Consider the following 12,049-nt stretch of genomic DNA (forward strand, 5'->3'; position numbering starts at 1 on the left):
CAACACACACAGAGTAACAGCAACACACACACAGTAGCAACAACACACACAGAGTAACAGCAACACACAGAGTAACGCAGCAACACACACGTTCCTGACTGTAGGTTAAACTTCAGTCTGGGTTCACCGATCGCAACATTAAGTAACAGGAAGTACCTGGTGACCCGCAGTGTGTGACCTTTCACCTCCATGGTGGCCTCCTTCTTCAGCGGGTCGGGTCCTTCATGGACGTCGTACACGCTCACCTCAGGCTCCCGGGAAAACTGCCCTGTTTTACCACAAATGATTCATTTATTTCAACTTAAGAACAGAAAGCCAAGCTCTTTAGAAGACAAAACAGTCAAATGTAATAATTTATATCATTTTTGTTCTAATAACTTATTTTTTTCCCCTTTTAATTTTCCAATAAAAAGTCACAGTCACTTTCAATTGCAGTACTACTACTGACCACTAGGGGTAAAAATGCTTAAAAGTTGCTAATGCTAACTGCTCTATGCTTTGGTTCATTTTTTTTCTCTCAAATTATGAAGAGAATAAAGTTTATGTGATTGTTATTAAATAACGAGGGTTAAAGAGGTGAAGGCGGAGCCTCGTCCAGGACTGGGAGTCGTACCTATCAGTCCGTGGACCAGTGGAGAGTACTGGTTATCACTGGGAATGTAGAGACCCAGGAAGTCCACGTTGACTGGATGTTTCCTCCACACCCGGTGGAGCAGCACCGTCACCCGGATGCTGTTGTCGATGGTGACGGTGACATGGGAGTTCTTCACGATGGAGATCCTGACGCTGAAGCAGGAAGCAGAACTCTGAGGACCAATCAGAGCAGAGCAGGAAGCTGGTGGAGGCAGAGTTACCTGTCCTGGGTGATGTCAGCCGTGGCGCCCCAGGTGAACGAGTGGCTGCTGCGGCCGTCGGCCATGGAGATCCGGTCGGTGCCGACCTTCACGCTGACCCCGGCAGGCTGGTGGTAGACAGAGATGATGCCAAAGTAGGAGCTGACTGTGTTTTTGTGAGGCTGCTTGGAGCTGATCAGCTGGCCGTTCACCACAACACCTGCACTCAGCATGGAGGAGAACCGCAGGTAGACCGGTCACACCAGGGGAACCGACTTTATGTCAGCTCCGAAGTTCTCATAGACCAAAAACATGTTTTTAAAAACTGAAACCACAAAAGTATTGTGATTTCTTTATTATCAGATTTTTTGTAGTAATAGAATCATAAATCCAAAAAGTGTTTTTTCCTTGTTAAATGAAAGGAGTCCAGAGCAAAAACAGAACCTGGGTCAGGGTTCATCTGAAAACACTTCCTGCATCAAACCATTGTGCAAGTAGTTCGATTTGAAAGTCGTAGTTTTGTCCTAATGTATTCCTGAATTGTGGTCAAGAGGGCCACTAATGGCCCAGGAGCCCTACTTTGAGCACCGTTGGGTTAGATGTCAGTTCTAGGAGCTCATAGAGTGAAAATAACTAACACGCAGCAGGAGTGATATTTTCACTAGCACAGCCTGACTCGGTTCTGGAGGAGTTCTGGTCCGCTCTCCTGTTGCTTCAGTTCATTGAGCTCAAACTGAATTTGAAGTTTATACTTTGACTAGGCCATTGCCGCACCTTCTCTTGTAGATCTGCTGCTGTGTTTGGGTTCATGATTCTGTTAATGACCCAGTTTGGGCCATTTTACCCACCTAGCAACTTTGTCGCTACATTTAGCAACTTTTAAGAGAAAAAACCAAACCGGGCTTTCTAACGAGACCAGAATACCAAAACATCTCCAGTTGTCCTGCACCTGTTCCCGTGTCGGACACTAGGCTGAGGATGTGGCCCGGTTTGGAGTCGATGTTGAAGCAGACGTCCATGTTGCTTCCAGGCAGGCGGATGATGAAGTGAGGGTCTCCGTCCACTGGATGACAAACAAAGACTCTGAACATGGAAACGTGTTTCTGCAGCCTGCAGGTGGATGCGAGTCTTACCCAAGTTAACCTTTGGAGGCAGGACCGTCTCCACAGGGCCACTCAGGACCTGACTAGAAGGGGTCGTGATGGGGACTTGGATCCAGGGGGGCGGAGTGGCGTAGACCACGTTGACAGACGGAGGACCAGACAGAATCTGGACACCTGCATTGGTCACAACAATAACATATTTATAGTAGACATGCAGAGAAATGTTAGTCAGCTTTAAGTTTTGGTCTCAGCAGCTTCTGGAGGAGGAGACGTCAGGAAGGACTGATCAGCCAATCAGAAGCTCTCTTCTGCTAACCTGAGAAATAAGTCATTGACCCAAAGTAAATTCAGTTCGATGATTTTTCTAAACACTTTGCTTAGACTCTGGAGGAAATCCAAAACGTTCTGATACTGTAGATATAACACCATAGATGTGTGTATGTGTGTATGTGGGACCTGAGCAGCAGCCGTGCCTCGGGTCCCGGGCCGAGTCGGCCAGCAGCCTCTCGGTGGCGTCCTCGCTCTCCACCAGCAGGGCGGTCAGCGGCGTCACGAAGCTGTGCTGCAGGGCCAGCTCTGTGATCTGCTTGGTGATTTTTCTCTTTTTTCCGACTGTTGTAACCAGAGACCTGCAGGGGGAGCCAGAGAGCAGCTGGTACAGACAGATAACCGACGGATATTTAGAAAATCAAAAGCATGCTGTGTCATTGTGCAGAGAGGTGGCGGCGTCTGGAGGTCAGGGTCCTGTTCAGGTCCAGGACCCTGACCCTGAACAGATGGACTCACATTAACTCTACATTACTTTGGTTTACTGAAAGGTTCACTGGTTGGTTTTGTGCATATGGACCAAACATTAACACTTTGGTTGGTTCTTTAGATCCAGCTCTGCTAACCTCAGTCTGGCGGCCATCTTGATTCCAGACCAAAGAGGATTTCTCCTTCAACCCTTCCAAACAGCCATACTGGTTCAGGGTCATGACCTTTAACCTTTAACCTGAATGAGGCCCGAGTTGAGTTTGTTTTTATATACATTTACAGGGACAGTCGTGTTGTGACTGGATGCTGGTTGTTCTCAGGTTTTTTGGGTTATTTATTTGCTTTTTTGAAGAATCAACACAAATTCCTCATTAAAAGAAGATAAAGAGGAACTATAATGCAAAATTCACATGTTGCACATTTTGGTGCTTTCATTTGGGTTTCTACTGTTTCTAAAAAGCGCTCAGATGGCGCAAGACGTCTGGAAAATGTAACATCACAAGACAGCAGGCACTGCCCGTTACCAAGCAACCCCATTGAAGCCCAGCCCGTTACCTGGCAACACAAGAGGAGTTCCAGCATGTTTGGTCAGCTGGCTTTTCCACTTACCACCCAGAAACCACCTACTGTGTTCTGGTTGGTTGTGTAAATGTTCCTGATTAAACAGCCAAACCTTGGCTGTTCCAGAGTATCCGTGTGAAGATGTGGTGCTGTGGGCCTCACCTCTCCCTGATCAGCTGTTTGATGGTGAGGTAAGCCCACATCTGCTTGGCGAAGCCAGTGAAGGAGTGCTGCTGCGTGGCCAGCTCCATGTCCAGCTCCGTGATGTCAGTCTCCGTCTCCAGGTTGAGCTGCAGGCTGGCCTGCAGGACAGGCAGGCAGAGACATGGACACGGACGTCAGCAGGCGTCCAGAGCCTCAGAGACGTCTCGGTGCGTTGTACTCACTGCTGAAGCAGAGGTGAAGCTGGTCAGCGTGTTGCTGTCTGACAGCTGCACCTTCCCGGCCACCACCAGCTCCGAGCCGCCAAAGAACTTATCGAAGTGGCTCTGGGTGACGTCGGTCACCGCTCCCTCTGGGAAATGGACGGTGACCTTCTTCAGCAGGGGGGACGACACCTGGCTGTAAAAGGCCTGCAGAGGCAGGGGAAGACAAGGGAAAAGGCTTTTTAAACTTCAAAATCTTTGGTTTATATTGACCTGTACAACAGTAGCTTAGAGTGGGCTGGTAAAGTCTGTGGGTTCAGCAGCTACTTCCTGCTAATGATGGTAAGGCATTGCTTAAGCAGGTGTTATGAAATGAACTGTCTTACCCGGATCTGCTCAGCTGCGTCGTGATTGGCGTAGATCCTCTGGGCCATGCCCCTGTTCTCCATGGCGATGCGCTCCAGGAAGTCGTAGTCGACGTCGAAGCCGATGCCCAGTGAGAAGAGAGACAGCTCCTCCGTCATCACTCGCTTCACGTTCTTCTGGATCTTACTGAGCTTGATCTCTCCTGCAGGGAGCCCATGTTGGATCAGAACCTGCTGCCTGAGGTTTACGGCTCTTCGGTTCCGGTGGTTTCCTACCTACGGTGGGGTCTCCGTCAGACACCAGGATGATCATGGAGACGGAGCGTGGGTCGACGAAGCCCTGGCTGTTCGCCCTGACCAGCATTTGAGCGGCTCGGATCAGCGCCTCGTTGATGTTGGTGCCTGTCAGGAACATGGTCAGCTGTTATGGGAGCGGCTCCTGGCCCGGCGCTGGGTCACACTCTACCTCTGTACCTCCGGTGGGTTTGATGTTCTGGACGTATCGCTTGGCGTCAGCCACCTGCAGAGGAGAGGCGGGAAGCAGCTCCTCGCTCCAGCAGCGCACGTTGTGGTTGAAGTCGATGATACTGAAGCGGTCTTCCATCTTCAGGTCGTCCAGAATCGCCTTCATGGCTTCCACTGTCTACAGCAGAACCGCAAAGCTCAGTGCATTCTGGGAAATGGCCACACGGTGGCAGCGTTCCACACAAACGGGAAGAAAGAAGACTTTAGAGGTCAACAGAGGTCACTTACTTGCTTCATCTTGACCCCCCACATGGAGCCGCTGACGTCGATGACGAAAACAATGTTTTTAGGAAGAGGAGAGAGGTTTGAAGGAGCGAAGAAATGAACAAAATAAAGATCTGACACCTGAAACAGAGAGTCATAATCATAATCATCTCTGTTTATGTTTGAGGAAGTGGATGTTATTTCCTGCTGGGGGTCAAAGTTCACCTGCAGCTCCCCCGCGTTGCTGTCTCTGGTCACGTCGTATTTGACGGAGAAGATGCCGTCGATGGCGCTGCCGGAGCAATTCTCACATTTTCTCTGCTGATGCAAATTTGGCTTGAAGACAACATGAGCCTGAGCAAAAATGTACAAATTATTATTTCTATTTATAATACGTGCATGAAACAATCCATTTTGATCAAAATGTATAATTATGTATTACCAGCTTTAGCCTTAAATGCATAAAATATATGTCCACAATTAAACACAGTGAATTAGTTCATGCAATAAATGCATCATAATTCATAAAACTGTAAAATTATGAATATTAATAAAATTGTAATTAATATTTGATGCCTAACCCATTTATTTTTAACTCTATGAAAAATATAATGAATCATTCATAATGAAATATTTCATAAAACATTTTCTAGCGATTCATCACTTCAGCAACATTTTAATCCTAAAAATATTAAAATGGGGAGAGAAATCAGAAATCGTTTAATTTATTATAAAATGCGATAATATATCATTTCTAATTTTATTTAACAATATTTACTATGAAATTGTTTAAAACATTATTTTCATATTCATTAATATACATGATGCATTTTTTCCAAACATGTATCCTTTTTTATTTTAACTTTATTAACCATAAATCTATCCAAAATACTGACTTAAATATTTTATAAATATGTTAAAAATTAAAACATTTACATTTAATTATTTAAATGTATCAAAATTAAAACAAACTTTAAAAACTTCAGTGTCTGAATAAACTGAGTAAATAAACACATAACCAGAACCTATTGATCAGAAAAAATGATTTCAGATCAATAAATTAATAAAAAACTAATTTTACTGATGAGACCAAAAATCATCTGGATGGTTTAAGATCCGAGTTTCAAAATAATCCGGCGGTGATGAAAGAAAGGCAGCGGCCATTATGATTATGATTACTATCAATATTATTATTATTATTATGATTATTACTATCAATATTATTATTATTAATATTATGATGATTGTTACTATCAATATTATTATTATTATGATGATTATTACTATCAATATTATTATTATTAATATTGTTATGATGATTATTACTATCAATATTATTATTAATAATATTATTATGATTATTATTAGTAGTAGTAGTACTACAGTAGTATTACTATAGTAGTACCACAGTAATAGTACTATAGTAGTAGTAGTACTACAGTAGTATTACTATAGTAGTACCACAGTAATAGTACTATAGTAGTAGTAGTACTACAGTAGTATTACTATAGTAGTACCACAGTAATAGTACTATAGTAGTAGTAGTACTACAGTAGTATTACTATAGTAGTACCACAGTAATAGTACTATAGTAGTAGTAGTACTACAGTAGTATTACTATAGTAGTACCACAGTAATAGTACTATAGTAGTAGTAGTACTACAGTAGTATTACTATAGTAGTACCACAGTAATAGTACTATAGTAGTAGTAGTACTACAGTAGTATTCTCCAGGTTACCTTGTCTTTTGTTGCTGTGACTTGGATCAGATTCACAAATCGCTCTCCCAGAGTGTTTGGTGTTTCCAGCTTTGAAATTCCCTTCGGCTCGTAGATGTAGACGTCCACCTGGGCAGGTGTGGGGTCAGAGGTCAGAGGTCAGCAGAAAGGTCAGAGTCGGGCGCGGGTCGCTCACCTGGAAGTGCGGAACCGGCCTTCCGGGCTGCAGGAACAGGTTGTGCTGGTACACGCCCAGCCGGCGCTCCATCATCTCCTGGTAGTGCAGCTCGAAGGCGACGCTGCTGCCTGGCGGGACGTGGACCTCCGTGGTGAAGGTCTCCAGGTCCTGGGCGTTGGTCCTCACGATGCCCGCCGCCTTGTTCCTGGAGCTGGCCTGGGCGTACAGCCGCCGGGCCAGTGCCTTCTCCTTCACCGAGCCCACGAACGTGATGCCGTTCACGTTCCTGCAGAAGGAGAAGAAGCAGTTGGCCTCCCGTCTGAGAGCGGGCGGAGGACGCTCCGTCGGTCTCACATGGTGAAGTTGGAGATGAACGCCCGTTTGGGGATCTGGACGTTGAAGCCGATGCTCTGAGCTCTGGAGCCGGAGTTGAGCACCGAGCTGCGGACCGAGGTGTGGGCGAAGCGGGACGTGATGCGGCTCTCCACCCGGTAACTATTCACCGTGATGTCATCGCCCCGGATGGCCTGCAGGGGCAGAGCGGAGGCAGCGCACCGATAACAAACAAGAAAAATTAAAACAGAAAATACAGCAATGTAATTAAAACAAAAAACAGTTGGAGGATAAAGAAAAATGAAGAATAAGAATTATAAAATATATATGAAAATGAAACTAAAAGTTGGAGCAGAAGATGGATCTATATAAGATAGATATTTAAATGTCTCATTACATTTTCTTCACTTTTTAGTCTCAAATGTTGTGAAAATAATCTTTAGATTTTCTAACTCCTCCTCCTAACATTGACAATTAATATTAAAAAATATGTGAAACAACCTGGAGCCTAAAACATAACGACCAATCAGAACCTCAGAACCTCGGGTTGCCTAGCAACAGATGATTCAGGAGGAACCGGTTTCTGACCAGATTCCAGGATCATGAAGGGAACTGGACTCAGACGTTCAGAACCGAACCAGAACCACGAGGACTTGAAACAGTCAGCAGGTCATCAGAACGGCACCGGAACCTCAGGTCGGCCAAACCAGGTGTACCGACACACACGTCCAGATTTCCCAGAAGGCTTTGGGCTCATCCAGAAACCGAGTCGAGTGGAAGCGTCCTTTCTGCCCAGAGGAGGCGTGACCTCTGACCTTAACCACACAGTGCAGTTCTCTGGATGTTGTTGTGGGGTTTTTGGTGACCTTTAGGATGGGTCGGCGCTGACCTCTAGGGGTCGTTTCGGGTTTTCTCTCTGTGGTTCTCTGGAGCTTCAGAAACATTTTAACTATCAGGTCTGGAATCTGATTGGTTCCTGCCTGGATCCACTTCCTGTTAAGCTGATGGAGAACAGGTGTGGCAGCGATCAGGCATGAGGCTGAACAAAGGTGTGATTAGCCACAGGTAAGCTCCACCAGCAGGGGGCGATCCCGTTCTCACACAGGATCATGTTTAATAAAAACTTTTATTTAAAAACAGCCTTTGGTGTTTCTTCGTCTTTAAATAATGAGTGACAAACATGCAAAAACTAGGAAATCAGGAAAGAGGAAACACTTTTCACACCAATGTCAGCATGGTGTTGGCAGCATCATGCTGTGGGCCTGTGGCTGCCAGTGGTTCCGAGACGCTGGATTAAATCATGAAGACGACGGGAAACCTAAACATTCTGGGTTTAAACCAGACAACCCACATCCAAGGTTCTGGTACGGATCCAACAGCCGGACTGGACGGTCCTGGAAAGTCCTGGAAGGTCCTGGAAAGTCCTGGAAGGTTCTGGAAAGTCCTGGAAGGTTCTGGAGGGTTCTAGAGCTCACTAAGGTTTAAATCAGAACTGCTGGGGTTGAATGTGGCCGACCCCCAGCAGGTCAATGCCCTGCCTGCCACGAGGAACTCCTCAAACAGTCGGATATTGATTACTAGATAAGGCTCAACTCTGCCACAGTGTTCGGCTCTTTACCTCAAAGGTCTGGTCTTCCTCGCTGGTCAGCGCGGCTCTCTGGAACCAACAAACAACACAACATGAGTCAGCAGCAGGCGGCTCCCAGGGGCCCACTGGGTTCGGATCAGAACCGAGGAACGAACCTTCTGCCTTTCCTGAGGAAGGTCGACTCCAGGCTGACGGACGAAACAAAGAAAAAAAAATCAGACAAATAGAAGAAAAACTGAAAACTGATTTTTATTAGTTGAAACAATAAAATAAAAATGATTCTGTTTAATTTGAGCTTTTAGTTTCACATGATTCTGATTCTCTGTGTCTGAAGGAAAGTTTTACTTTTTTCTGTTTCTGGTTCTTTTTTCCAAAACAAAATAGTTTAACCAAAGAAAATGATTCATATATTTCAACTGAAGTGTGTTGGTTAACTTCTCAGAAAATGTGAAAAAGTTAAGAATTATGTATATTTCAGAACATCATGTAGTTATTATTCATGTTCATTATTCATCCCACCTGGTTCTACATCACAAATTTCTATATCACAAAGTTCTACACCTTCTGCTCTGCATCAGAACCAGAACCAACCAGCATTCAGCTTCTATGACCTCAGATCTGGAACAAACTTCCAGAAAACTCAGAAACAGCCGAAACCCTGAGTTCCTTAAATCCAGATTTTATTGTCAGGTTTGGGTTCAAACCTCCAACCACATCTTGCTGGAGGTGATTTGAACCATAATCAATGAAACACTGATCAATATATTAATGATTATTGATGATGTCTCTCAATGAAATGTTTGTTTCTGGTTTCTTCACTTCTGACTGTTTGATGGTTTTTTATGATCTGCTGTGATGCTGAAATGTGTTAAACTAATAAACCTTGTAAGAAACAATATTTATGCCAATCTGAGCGCGATGTCTCATCCTCTCCTGCGTTTTGTATTAATAAACAACGTGGATATTTTATTTGACAGGTCATGTAAATGTTTATGTATATATATTAAATTAACAGTCTGCTTACTGTGATCCCCAGGTTTTAAACAGGAAAATAAGCTCATTGTTTTGATCTTGGTTTTCTCTGTTTGAAATAAATTAATTAATTTATAATAAATTCCTGTGCAGCCTCACCTCCTCGTCCTCCCAGTCTCCGTTTATTACAAACTCAAAGCAGCAGCTGTGATGAAGGAGCAGCAGCCCCAGAGCGAGCAGCAGCGGACGCCTCATGGTTCCACGCTCCTCAGGTTCACACACTCATATTTCTACACAAAACTATAAAGAATAAAACAAGAGCAGTGAGGAACGGCAGCGAGCTGAGAGGTTAAAATCCACCAAACTGATCCCATCGACTCCAACCCGGTCAATATTTACTGAGCTGCATGTAGGAACACAGAGGGGAAGCAAACTTTGACCCCTGACCTGGAGGCGCAGGACGAACGGCTCCCTCTCAAACATAGATGTAATGTTTCATTTTGACCACAAGATGTCGACAGAGGCTCATGGAAGTCTCAATTCAGAATCTAAATCTTTACATTGTAAAAGCAGGAAATCTGAACAAAGACTTTTATCTAGATTTCAATGAAAATATTTTATTACACCTAAAAAAAGACAAAACTAACTTACACGTAGCTTTACAGCAAAATACTGGAGCTTAAGTAAATAATTATTTCACTTATAACAAGACATTTTCCCATAAGTAAAATAATCTGCCAGTGAAAGTACTGAAATATTAAAATATTTAACTGCTTAAAATAAGTTTCTGTTGTTTTATCTCATTTCCGGAGTATCAACATATTTGCACCAGAATTTATGTTTACAAATAAGAAATATGACTTCAGCTCACAGCATCATGCATTAAACTACATCTACCAACAGGGGGCGACTCCTACGTACACAGGTTTGAACTGGGGTCTTATTTTTATTATTAATCATATTTTTTCTATATCAGGTTTAATATTTGGGAAGACTATCTCAACGCAGAACCAGAATCAAACACGGATCAGAACCACCAGAACAATCCGGAAGTTTTCAGATATTCAATAAAATTAATCAGTTATTGTCTGAATAATTCATAAACGTAACACCAAATAATAAACTGATAAATGGAGGTCAGAAAGTAACAATGTGACCCAAACATTCAATATCCGGGCTTAAAATCCAGAACAAACCCGAACCGACTCAGAACCAGAGAGACTAGATTTAAACTTGTTTCTAAATCTTCTGCCCCCTGGTGGAGAAAAGTGGCCCATTCAGAGGATTCGGGTCTTTAAAAGAGGAGAAACGCAGATTTAGGTGTTTCTGGAGGAGGTTCCGGGTTTCTGGATGTTTCCTTCATCAAGAAGAGCAGAAACCAGCAGCAGCTTCATCTTCCTCCTGGTGGGCGGATTTCTCCCGCTGCAGACTCTCTGCGCTCAGTCAGACCCGGACTGGGAACACTGGGAGTCATGGCGCATTCCTGCTTCTAACAGGCTGACCTGCAGATAAGATGCTGCTGCTGCTGGTTCTGCTGCTCAGCTGCAGCCCGGGCTTTCGGCTGCAGGAGGATCCGGATCCAGACTGGGGAGATTTTGACCTGGACCTGGTAAGAGGAGCTGCTGCAGCGCAGTGTGCAGCTCCGTGATGAACTTCTCATTCTGAGTGTTTGTGTCTGCAGGAGCCGCGCAGAGTCCCGCGGCAGGTGAAAACCATTCTGATAAAGGTAGGAAGTCATCCAGCGCGTCTTTATGCGGCTTCTTGTGGAAAAACAAGTCGGAGTTCAGGAGGCTTTCAGAAAGTTTTGGGTTTAGTAAACTTCATGTTCCGCTCCTGATCGGTGACCTAGTTAGAGATCTCTGCGCTCTGGGCGTGACGCGCAGGAGACCCGCCAGGAGTTTCTGTAATGTTGGATCAGCTGCAGATTCCTGCTGCAGCTGAGATGAGGATGATTCATCCGGAGGAAAACCAGACGAGTCAGAAACTCCCGTTATTCGCTCCCTGTTGAACATTTCCTTCGTTGTTTCATCTCGATTTTGTGGTTTATTATTGTGAAACATTTTTACAGCTAAAAATCTAAAAAGCATTTTCCTCTGATACCCTGAAGGATAATCCAGTTCCAGTTCAGAGGTTCTTTAGAGGGGGTTCCCAAAGTGGGGGTCGGGACCCCGCTGGGGCCGTGAGGCGCCACGTCGGGGTCTAAAGATGATTCATACATTCATCATGATGCGATTCCTGGGCTATATGGAGCACCAAAATAGCAAAAAAACTAAATGAGATAATTAAATGTGAATATTATGTTATAAAATAAATTAATATTCCATTAAATATTTAAATATAACTTTTGAAATTAAAAAATAAATCCATTGAAAATTGCACATGATGATGTCACTCTGTATTTATTTACTAGATACATTTAGAGTGAAATAATTACAAGCCATGAAACATGGTGGTGGCAGCAGTACACGCAGTGGTGGGAAGTAACGAAGTACTTAAGTACAGTAACAAAGTACAAGTACTTTGTTACTGTACTTAAGTACAATTTTCA

The 12,049-nt window shown here is 44.0% G+C and overlaps 2 protein-coding genes across 2 annotated transcripts in view; one reads left to right on the forward strand and one right to left on the reverse strand.

Annotated features, from left to right (window-relative positions):
• itih2 (inter-alpha-trypsin inhibitor heavy chain 2) overlaps positions 1-9,756 on the reverse strand; it is a 10,765-nt gene extending 1,009 nt beyond the window's left edge. Inside the window, exons 1-19 of the mRNA XM_007574548.2 lie at positions 9,661-9,756; positions 8,685-8,717; positions 8,560-8,598; positions 6,963-7,135; positions 6,627-6,894; positions 6,452-6,559; positions 4,938-5,066; positions 4,737-4,853; positions 4,458-4,626; positions 4,260-4,385; positions 4,005-4,186; positions 3,640-3,825; positions 3,416-3,555; positions 2,393-2,565; positions 1,967-2,110; positions 1,783-1,896; positions 855-1,053; positions 614-786; positions 157-268 (exon numbers count right to left, since the gene is read on the reverse strand). Coding sequence (XP_007574610.1) covers positions 157-268; positions 614-786; positions 855-1,053; positions 1,783-1,896; positions 1,967-2,110; positions 2,393-2,565; positions 3,416-3,555; positions 3,640-3,825; positions 4,005-4,186; positions 4,260-4,385; positions 4,458-4,626; positions 4,737-4,853; positions 4,938-5,066; positions 6,452-6,559; positions 6,627-6,894; positions 6,963-7,135; positions 8,560-8,598; positions 8,685-8,717; positions 9,661-9,756 — 2,681 coding nt within the window. The remainder of the gene's footprint in view (positions 1-156; positions 269-613; positions 787-854; positions 1,054-1,782; positions 1,897-1,966; positions 2,111-2,392; positions 2,566-3,415; positions 3,556-3,639; positions 3,826-4,004; positions 4,187-4,259; positions 4,386-4,457; positions 4,627-4,736; positions 4,854-4,937; positions 5,067-6,451; positions 6,560-6,626; positions 6,895-6,962; positions 7,136-8,559; positions 8,599-8,684; positions 8,718-9,660) is intronic.
• Positions 9,757-10,329: 573 nt separating this feature from the next.
• The window catches only part of itih5 (inter-alpha-trypsin inhibitor heavy chain 5), a 3,301-nt gene continuing 1,581 nt past the window's right edge, over positions 10,330-12,049 (forward strand). Inside the window, exons 1-2 of the mRNA XM_007574552.2 lie at positions 10,330-11,110; positions 11,183-11,227. Of these exons, the coding sequence (XP_007574614.1) occupies positions 11,015-11,110; positions 11,183-11,227 (141 nt within the window). The 5' untranslated portion in view covers positions 10,330-11,014. The remainder of the gene's footprint in view (positions 11,111-11,182; positions 11,228-12,049) is intronic.

Source organism: Poecilia formosa, unplaced genomic scaffold, assembly GCF_000485575.1.
Source record: "Poecilia formosa unplaced genomic scaffold, Poecilia_formosa-5.1.2 Scaffold355, whole genome shotgun sequence".
NCBI classification, from domain to species: Eukaryota; Metazoa; Chordata; class Actinopteri; order Cyprinodontiformes; family Poeciliidae; genus Poecilia; species Poecilia formosa.